Genomic DNA, 10154 nt, shown 5'->3' with positions numbered 1-10154 from the left:
TGGTGGTGGTGGTGGTGGTGGTGGTGCCGTGAGACAAACACAGACACAAAGACATCCATACATAGCTATATACATATATACGACGGGCGTCTTTCAATTTCTGTCTTCCAAATCCCCCTCACAAGAACACTTACCCAAGGGGCCACGTAGTGGGACTGAACCTGGAACCACGTGGTTGAGAAGCAAGATTCTTACCACAAAGTTACACCTATAGATAGATAGATAGATAGATAGATAGATAGATAGATAGATAGATAGATAGATGTAATGAATGTATGCATGCATCTATATATACACTTACATGCATACACGTGTGCGTGTAAGTTTTGCTGGTATATATCGACAAAGTATGTAAACTTCAGCAAAGACACTAAAAAGCAAGTGCTCATCGAATAAGACCCTTTGCGATATTTGTTCTGCACCGAGTTGTAGGTACTCTATCATTCTTCATCCTGTCAGAAATGCAGCGAACAAGTGATTGGCCTGATGAAACCTGTAACTAACGACGCCGTTTTGCATCATTTTCATTATGCTGCGAATAGTAAATTGGTAAATCACTTAAACAAACAAAATGGTCACAGCTGGACTACCTTTGCTATCACGTTTGTCTTGGTGCTAAACACCGCCAACAGCATAAACAGGGTTTTTAAAGCTTGCCAACACTATAGAAGAAAATTAAAACACTGCATATTTGAGGCTACTTTAATTACAAGGACATATCTCTGCTAAGCTATGAAGGTAAATGTTTTTTTTCCGTGTTGTGCTTTATTTAAGAACTCAATCTATTGTTCAGAGTGACAACGAGGATTCGGTTCGAAACAATATATGGTTGGTATTGAAGTCTTCTCTTCACCAACTGAATATGTGGTGGTGTAGAGAGCAAAAGACTTCCCTGACTATAGCATTTGTGAAGATTTTACATGGGTACTTGACCAAGTCGGACGGCCAGACCTTTTTACAGCCTTGGGACATATTGGAGGTCTTAATATACTTTTGATTATATTAGTGTTTTCAAGAACGTTTACATTGGTATGAAATTGAACATATCGAACTCTGAAGTATATGGGATTAACAAGGAATTTTAAGAACTATCTTGACTCCCACATTGCTTAATGTCCTTTTCTCAACACTATTTCCTCACACCTTCTTTATACCATATGGCTTACAGCCCTGTTATCGCAGTAAAGGGACCTTATCTAGTTCTCTAATCTTTGTGCATAGCAATAGATTTCAAATACTACTTGTCCTCGAGCACTCAACTGAAAATTTAGCTATGTTTGCAGCGTACACGGTGAACGACTGGCAACTACGATACGATTAAATCTCTTTTGCATAGATAGAGTATTTCGTTGCGTTTGAATGAAGCTAATACATTATCTATTATGCGGCTTGGATGCTGCTGGGCATATGGCAAGAACTTGTGTAAAGTTACCATAAACATATATCGCGAACTAATACGAAACTTACAGCTTTTGCATCGCAATTACGTTCCCATTCATAGCTTTAGTAATTTATGTAAACAATTGTTGTAACAAAATGTTTATATAATAAAGAATAATGACTAGAATTATTTTAGAATAGAACGAAACAATTGATTCTTATTGTATGTAATCAATCAATTACTGTAACAGCGAATATCTAAATATTCTTTGAGTAAACCAACTATTACTCTCACACACACACACACACACACACACACACACACACACACTCACGTATGTATACATGCACAAGAACGTAGCTGCCTTAATAGCAACAAAACGGACTCGTCACACTGGAGTCCTGAATAAATATTAAATATTACGAATGTATGCATATAAATACATATATATGTAATCTTGTTGTAGTACAGAAAAATGGAAAGGATGCTCCATTGTATTGTTTTGACCTGTATCAAAACAAAACATTTGTTTCTTCTAGAAACTAAAACATTCGATAAGCAATGACACTGCTCGTTCGAGTGGCCACTAGTACACTACAGTTACTTGTTTTTTATACACCCCCGCACACCACACTAGATTTTGGTATGAATTTAATGCAGAACTGGAAGGGTTCAAAAGTAAATTTTCTTAAATATTTCATCTGCTGCTTTATTGTCTTAGCCATCTCTAAACTACTAACTCTCGAATATTTAAATACGTCATTTGAGAACAATGTAAAATAACAATTCCATACGTAAAAATACAAATCTATCTATGCGTCTCTCTCTCTCTCTCTCTCTCTCTCTCTCTCTCTCTCTCTCTCTCTCCCTCTGTACTTTTTCAATCTCTTCATAGTCTTTCATCGTCTTTCGGTCTTTCGCTGTTCCTTTCTTTCTTTCACTGTCTGTCAATTTTGAAATATTTCTGTAAATTTAAAGCAAACTGATGTGCACAATGTGATTTTGCTAAACAATTCCACTGGATAAACACAAATAAAATACACGTTTGCAAGCATATATGTACATCTACAAATCAAATTATTATTGGTAAAAAAATATATATACTGTTATGCACTGACAGAATACATAGTCGCATTTAACTACATTCGCATGAACACAAAGAAATATACTCTTAAAAATATGCGCACACAAATCAAAAAAGAAAATAATAAACGTGCGCTCTACATGTGCTATCATACCGGTAAGATGGTTTTATTTTTATTTTTTGTTTTTAAAGATTATTACGGTCGAAGTAAACAGGTGACATGTGTCTCGTGCAATTAAACACTAAGAAAATACACATACAGTGGAAAGATTATTATGGACAAAGTGGAAGATGGAATAATTTACATACAATTTATATAAAAATTAGTAATGAAATTTGTAGGAAATTAATGTGAATTACCCATTTTTCAGGCGGTCGAGGTTTTTCGGACAGTTTTGAGTAAATATCTGAAAATTATTTGTTTTTAGTTCCTTATCCTTTCTTCGGTTGCCGTTCTTCTTCTTCTTTCACTTGTGTCTCCTGTTCTGTCTTTCCCACTTTCTGTCTATTTTCTTTTTCTTCTTTTGTTTGCTTGTTTTTTTTTTTTTGTTTTTTTTTTGTTTTGTTTTTGTTTTGTTTTTTCTCAAGTATGTCCAGTTACAATTTTGGTTGTAAGTTGATTTGGTTTGATAAATATACAGTCAAGCGAAGTTCTCGTTTGTGTTGATATACGGTTTTGAAATGGAAAATTCTTCCTTAATCATCTAACGAGTTTCATCGGTAGTAGCCCAAACCATCGCGACAAGTGTAATGTATCTTGCTTTACATCGTCTCTGTCATAGTTAGTGGCGTTACCATCATCATAATCATCACCACCACCACCATCATCATAGTTGTCGTCATAATCGTCAGCTCACCATCATCATTTTCTCTTCCGTTATCGTCACGTCCATTGCAAACATCGTCATTGTTCTAACTGTCTTCGTCGTCGCCGGCAACATACTGAAAATAATGAAAAGCACTTTTATAGTAGTTCTTTTTTCTTTTACTATATAACGAGAAAGTTGCAGTAGCTGTTATAACTATCGATGTTTTGCCGCTGCTGTTACTACTGTTAACGAAATAAAGTGGGAGATATTGAATCTCTGTGTGGGAGTGTTATTGGTCTGTTTAGTACGATAATGATAATGAAAGTAGATAGATGCCACTGACCGTAATTACCAATTACTATTATAGTCTCTCTGTTGATGAGGCGAGAAACGCAGCTGCATTATTATTATTAGCGACAGTAGTAGTGGCTGCTTATAGAGTTAGCTGAACTACCACCGACGATTCTGTAGATGGAGATTTTTCGATTCCATAGAAAATGGGAAAATGCGTGGGCGGAAGCCGTAATAGAAAACAAGGCGGAGAAACTACTGTTGACATGTTATCGAGCTAAAGTAGTAGTAGTAGTAGTAGTAGTAGTAGTAGTAGTAGTAGTAGTAGTAGTAGTAGTAGTAGTAGTAGTAGTAGTAGTAGTCAAAAGAACACGCTTTGATTAAAACTCTGAAAAACATTTTCATGGAATAAAACCCGAATAAATTCACCCAGATATTGAAGGAATTTAAAAATGAAAGAAGGCATTTATAGAAAGGAGGAAAAATTTAGAGAAAACAAGCACTTCTGATAAAAATGAAAAAAAAAAATCATGAGAAATAAGAATTAAAGAAGAAAAAGTAAAAAGAATTTTAATTATTTATTATAGATCTAATTTTTTTTTTCAATAAATTTCATAATTTGAATTTGACTGTGTTATTATCGTAAATACTTAATTAATTTTTTTTTTTTTTTTTTTTTTTCACATTGGTATAAAGCCACAAATTTGTTCCGAAAGATATATGGTCAATTTAAGCAACGGCGGTGCATCAGCATGGCCGCAGCTCTAAGCTGAAACTATAAACAAACAAACAAACAAACCATAGTACTTGACAGGTACTTATTTTATCGACCCGTGAGTGATGAAAGTGAAAGTTGACCTTAGTGGGATGTGAACTAACAATGTAAAGGGACGTAATTAAATACTGTAAGTCCACTACACTGTCATTACTCCCACTCTACAGCCCACTGACTTTTTTCTTTTTTTCTCACAAGGATTCTTTTACTGAATTTATTGGTATTTCATTTTTGGACTTTTGGGAGCAGCTTTTTTGTAGGGACAGGTTTGTTACGATTGTTGTTTACATATGTTGTATTAAAGGGAGAGCTCTGTGTAGTGGAAGCTTTTTCTTGTCTCCTGTGAATCTGACGCAGACATCTAGTTTGAAAATTTACAGTTGTTTTAATACTTGATAAAAAGTGAATTGAGAAGAGAAGATTTAAGGAAAGACAATAGAATAAACAGTGACAAATAAAAAGAAGTACGTGATGCCAAGTAGTTTTCAATAGTTTTGATATGGAGCCGACTAACTCTAAAGTACATATACTTTAAATTAACTATAGGAAGAATAGAAGGAAGACACGGCTTAAGAAGGAAATGAAGTTTGTTAATGGGGGATATCGTGCCAATCAAAAGGACCAGGATATCATTGATTCGTATTGATTCTATACATGATAATTATATTCCCTGCACTGGCCTTATAAACATATAAGGAAACAATTGGCCAATCCCATGCCTTAGGACTCATTCCTTTACTAGTTTCTTCTTTGTTTATTTATTTATTTTTTTCGTTTTGTTTTGTTTTGTTTTCCGGTGATATTTTCTTATTATTCAACCAGTTTAATTTATAAAATGTTGCTCTCAGATAAATCAGCTATAGTATTTTTCTTCACCACATAACTATTCAGACAAATACAATATATTTCAAGCTGATGAATAATTTCTTAACGTACTATAAATATACTTCTATAAGTCTATCAGCTTCTTATATTTTTTTTACTGCAATACAATATAAAAGTAAGGAGCGTGCATACGTAAAAAGAATAAAGTATATGAGTAAAGAGCGAAAAGTGCAAATTGTAAATCGAAATTACTGAACGCCAGAAATAACTTGAGCGAATTTCAAACAATTTATGTTTTAGCTTACAGAACGTCACAGAAACAAGCTGGTGTCTTTAAAACCTTAATTATAAGTTCATCTGATGAAATGCGCTTAATATATAGCTCCTATTTTTAATTGCCAGTGATATATCCTGGGACTTAATGATAGCAAATTCATCCTCGGAACAGATGTACATTTTTTCCTTCATTATCTAAACCAGGTAGATCTCAAAGACTGTTTTCGTGTATTTAGAACCTAGTGTCTTATATAGATCGCCTTACTCTTGATATCTGTACAGTTGAATTGCCTTCTTCATGCGCTACAGGTATATACCCCATCTTTACTTCTATCGTCACGCAAAATTCAAGTATCAGCTTCTCCACATGCATCCATCTTTTATCAAATTATTCAGGGTAGAAAGCTTCACTACTGCTCATCCTCTATTTCAGGTTGAACTTGATGAGTTGATCGGAGAGTCATAGTTTTGTAATTTCAAACACGTCCACCATACAACATCTCTCACGCTTGTCAACAGGCAGAATTAAACAGAATTAAACAAGGTGAGACCTTGACAGGAGACTTAATCAAGAACTGGATCATTCCTAAACGCGATAACTGTCGGTCGTAATAGCTTTGTTCAATAACAGCTTTAGCTCCTATGTGTTTTAGAGCGCTTGCTTTATGTAGGAAAACACAGCCTTCCCTTCAACTTTGAAGAAATGGTCAAGAATGGTTTAGGCAGCTACTACTTCGGTTGTGCCGCCTTTCTGAAAAGCCTCTTCTAAATAATTTATTAAATAATCTGTCTAACTACTTCATCATTACTCTACTGATTCTACTCTAATTTTCCTTTTGAAACTCGCCATTTGTAATTCATAATTGCCACTGTCTATTCAAGCTTATCTAGCTCGCTTATCCGATCAACTACAGTAAACGGGTCTCTGCATGTCCTATCTAGACTGATCGTACTAACATGTTTACTTTGTAGTCAAGTCATCCAAAATTTGGAATAACTTACGTATCTCTATAAGTGTATCAATAAAAAAAACATGTACACACTGCATTGAGTAATCCACTTGATATCTATCAATCAGCTAGAAACGTCCGAGATTTAAAAGCTCTGTGGCCATCTCTTCTAACTATTAGTCCCACAACCTCTGGATAGTATACATTATCATTCTAGTCACCTATAAATATTAATGGGCGAGATCTGTGCAGAAAGATATCTGGGTACATATCGCTCAACAACATGTGTCTGAAGAAGCCGGGCCGTCCTTTCCTCTAGTCTACACCTTAGCCGCTTCTCACACCTATGACCACGTATCTGCCTTCTGTGTCCTCAAAGATCATTATAACATCTAATGCTCATCCTTCAACACAACTCCCTTTATACGACTCGGCCAACCGAAAGAGGTGCACACGTCGTGATCGGCTGAGAGAAATGAGCGTATCGGAAATTCTAGTCTCGCTAATAGTGAGCACATCTAAGTCCATACCAGAAACATTCAAATGTCTCATCTTGACATTTTTGCAGCAGACGAAAAGACAATGAAATAGGAGGGTACTTATATGGAGCTTTTTCAGTTCTTTTTTCTGAGAAGTTGGAGAAGTTTCTCGGAGCTACAACAAAGTTTTTCTGTTTTCCACACCTTCCGGGAAGCGTTCACATAGTTGTTGTTAAACTTGTTTTCAGTATTTTTCTTTGAAGGATGTTTCAACTTGGCATTTTATTTCACTCTCCAATAGCACTGGATTGTTTTTATCATAGTTTGCTCTTCAACTTTACATTCTTCTTAAAAACAACTGTGAAGTTGAAGAACTGTTGACGAACAGCGATAATTGTCGTCATCCCAACTAGACATACTTTTTCTTTCCGTTATCGGGTTTCCACCCCGTCCCAAATCCACCTCTTCCTCTTCCACCTGATTTTTTTCTGTAGAAAGAGTTAAGTTTATGATTTGAAGCATCAACTCCAAGGCTAATATTTATGATAATGGTAAAGAAAAAAAGACAACTCCATTTATTTTTTACTATAACTTGAGCTAAGACTGGCAGTGGTGAGAGAAAAGCAGCAGCTTTGTTCTGCGCACCAGTGTTTTGCTCCTCATAGATCTTCTATTGTTGTTTCTACCGATATTTACTATACTTCTCTTTCTTTTCTTCTCTTTTATGGGTAGAAATTTCTAGAATGCGTTTTGCTACTAAGCTTGAAACATCAACAATTTCAATATTGAGCCCTCAATTGAGTATAGCTCCTAGATAGGTTTATGGAACTCGGGAATATTTGCAAGTACATCCCAACTCATGACTGATATTTTTCTGGATCGATAGTTCTCTCAAGACCTCTCCATGCTGTTTTGAGAAGGTATGGTCAGCCATGAAACTACCTCCTTACCCATATCTCTGACCATGAATGTTGCATTTCTTCGCTCCATATAATGAGGAACCAATCTACGTGTCGGTATTTAGAACACGTACACCAACTTCTTTTACGTCAATCTCTTGGTTCAGCATCAGGTTTCGTAATATATACAATAATGAACAGATACCTGAACATTAAAATTTTGATTAGTGACTAGGGTACAAAAAAAGTTTGACAATTGAAGTATAATCTTAAGCAACATAGAGTTGAAAGTGTTCCGTTTGGTTATCCTGAAAATGATACAGATTGCATTGGAAAATATACAAAGGAATGAGCAAGCTGGCTTCCTGAAATCGAGAGGGCGAAATGACCTGATATTTTTACTGTCACAGTATATAACACATCGGAATCGGACGGCTTTTGGTAATGATACATTAAAATAAGACAGTCTTTTTCAGATTTTTAAAATGCTTTTGTCGGTGTACATAAGGTTACAGGGTTACATACAGCATGGGAAGTACTCTGTACTATGGTTTGCAATCTATGTCAATCTAACGGGTGTGATATATTGAGAAAGCAAATATTGAGTAATTAGAGAGAGTCGGCTTCCAAATATATTTATTTCGGAATAGAATGGAATGGAATGGAATGGTGCAGGGTGATGCTCTGTTACCTACTTTGATTACTATTTTAATAAACAATGTCTACAATCATAGATGAAAGAGAAAGAATTTAAAGGATTTGTGGAAAGTGTTTGGCAGATATGGATTAGGATTATCGCTGCAGTAGTGAAACATGGAAACTACTGCAATAGGAGTAAAATGATGAAAACTGGGTTGGCCGATAGAAGAAATTTCATGGAATGAACACTCACCAAAGAAATCAAATAGGATGGGTTTGAGGTGAATGAATTTAATGAAAGATTTAAAGATGTAACTCAAGGAGTGGAAGAATTTTAATATATGGAAAATAAGCATGGTATAGCAATCAGAAAATAACTAATCGTTTTATAGTCGTTGGAAATTGAGTATCACGAAGAACATTGGGACCAAATAGCTCGATTCACACATGTAAATGTAGTGTATATATATATATATATATATATATATATATATCAGGTTGAGTAAAAAGTAAGCAACGTTTTGAACCAAGAAGAATTTGGGCCGGAGTTTTGCAGAGTTTTGAATTTTTTTAAAACATTTTATTGCAATTATCTGATAATACAGACATAGACTTGCCAAAATGCATCAATGAATTAACATTGATATTTCTTTCACCGTTGTTATAATAATCTGAAATGGAACTGTCAAAGCGCGATATTCGAGCAATTTTGCTATTCAACTTCAAAAAAGCAGCTGAAACTGCTCACGATAAAAATGAAATGTTTGGTGAGGAAATGGTCTAAACGATTTCGCAGTGGTGACCTGAGTCTTGGAGATCGTGAGCATAGTGGACGTCCATCTGTCAGGGATGACAGTCAATTGAAAGACCATCATTGAGAAAGATCCACGTAAACCCACTCGAGAACTGGCAAAAGAACTTCAGGTTAGCTAGAAAACTACCTGCAACCATTTGCATGCGATCGGAAAATCAAAAAGCTCGACAAATGGATACCACACGATTTGAATGAAAAATGAAAACCAGAAAATGCGCAGATATGAAATTTGCCCGTCACTTCTTCTCCGTCACCAGACCAATCCATTTCTCGACGTATTGTATCTTGCGATGAAAAATAGATTAAATATAATAATAATAAAAAAACGTTCTTCGCAGTAGTTGGACCAAAATGAAGCACCGAAAACCTTATCTAAACCTGAGCTCTTCAAGAAGAAGGTTATGGTGACTGTTTGATGGTGTACTGCTGGACTCGTCTACTATAACTTTTTAAAACCCAGAAAAACCATTGCTGCAGAAACATATTGCCATGAAAATGCCAAAATGAACGAAACACTGCTATACCTCCGTTTCAGAGTGGTCAATAGATGAGAGCCAATTATTCTTCATGACAATGCTCGACAACAAGTTTCCCTAATGAAACTTCTTCCCCACCCAGCTTATTATCCAGACCTTTCTCCTACCGACTACCACGTTTTCAAGCACCTTGATAGTTTCCTGCGAGAGAAGGAGTTTTAAAAAATCAAACCGATGCTGAAAGTGCTGAAAGTTCATCAGCTCCAGAACTCCAGATCTTTATGTTACTGGAATAAACAAACTTGTAACTTGCTGGCAAAAACGTGTTGATTGTAATGGTACTTACTTTGATGAATAAACTTTTTCCGCATTGTTGAGATATATTGTGATCAATTTCATGTATCAAAACGTTCCTTACTCTTTACTCAGCCTGATATACATACATACATACATACA

General features: G+C 35.4%; 1 protein-coding gene across 1 annotated transcript in view; it reads right to left on the bottom strand.

Moving 5' to 3' along the window:
* Positions 1–3744, bottom strand: part of LOC106879038 (FAD-dependent oxidoreductase domain-containing protein 2) — a 145050-nt gene extending 141306 nt beyond the window's left edge. Inside the window, exon 1 of the mRNA XM_052967456.1 lies at positions 2826–3744. Within this exon, the coding sequence (XP_052823416.1) occupies positions 2826–2829 (4 nt within the window). The 5' untranslated portion in view covers positions 2830–3744. The remainder of the gene's footprint in view (positions 1–2825) is intronic.
* Positions 3745–10154: the final 6410 nt, after the last annotated feature.

The sequence above is a fragment of the Octopus bimaculoides genome, chromosome 1, assembly GCF_001194135.2.
Source record: "Octopus bimaculoides isolate UCB-OBI-ISO-001 chromosome 1, ASM119413v2, whole genome shotgun sequence".
Lineage (NCBI taxonomy): Eukaryota > Metazoa > Mollusca > Cephalopoda > Octopoda > Octopodidae > Octopus > Octopus bimaculoides.
This window is presented reverse-complemented; position numbering and strand designations above follow the sequence as displayed.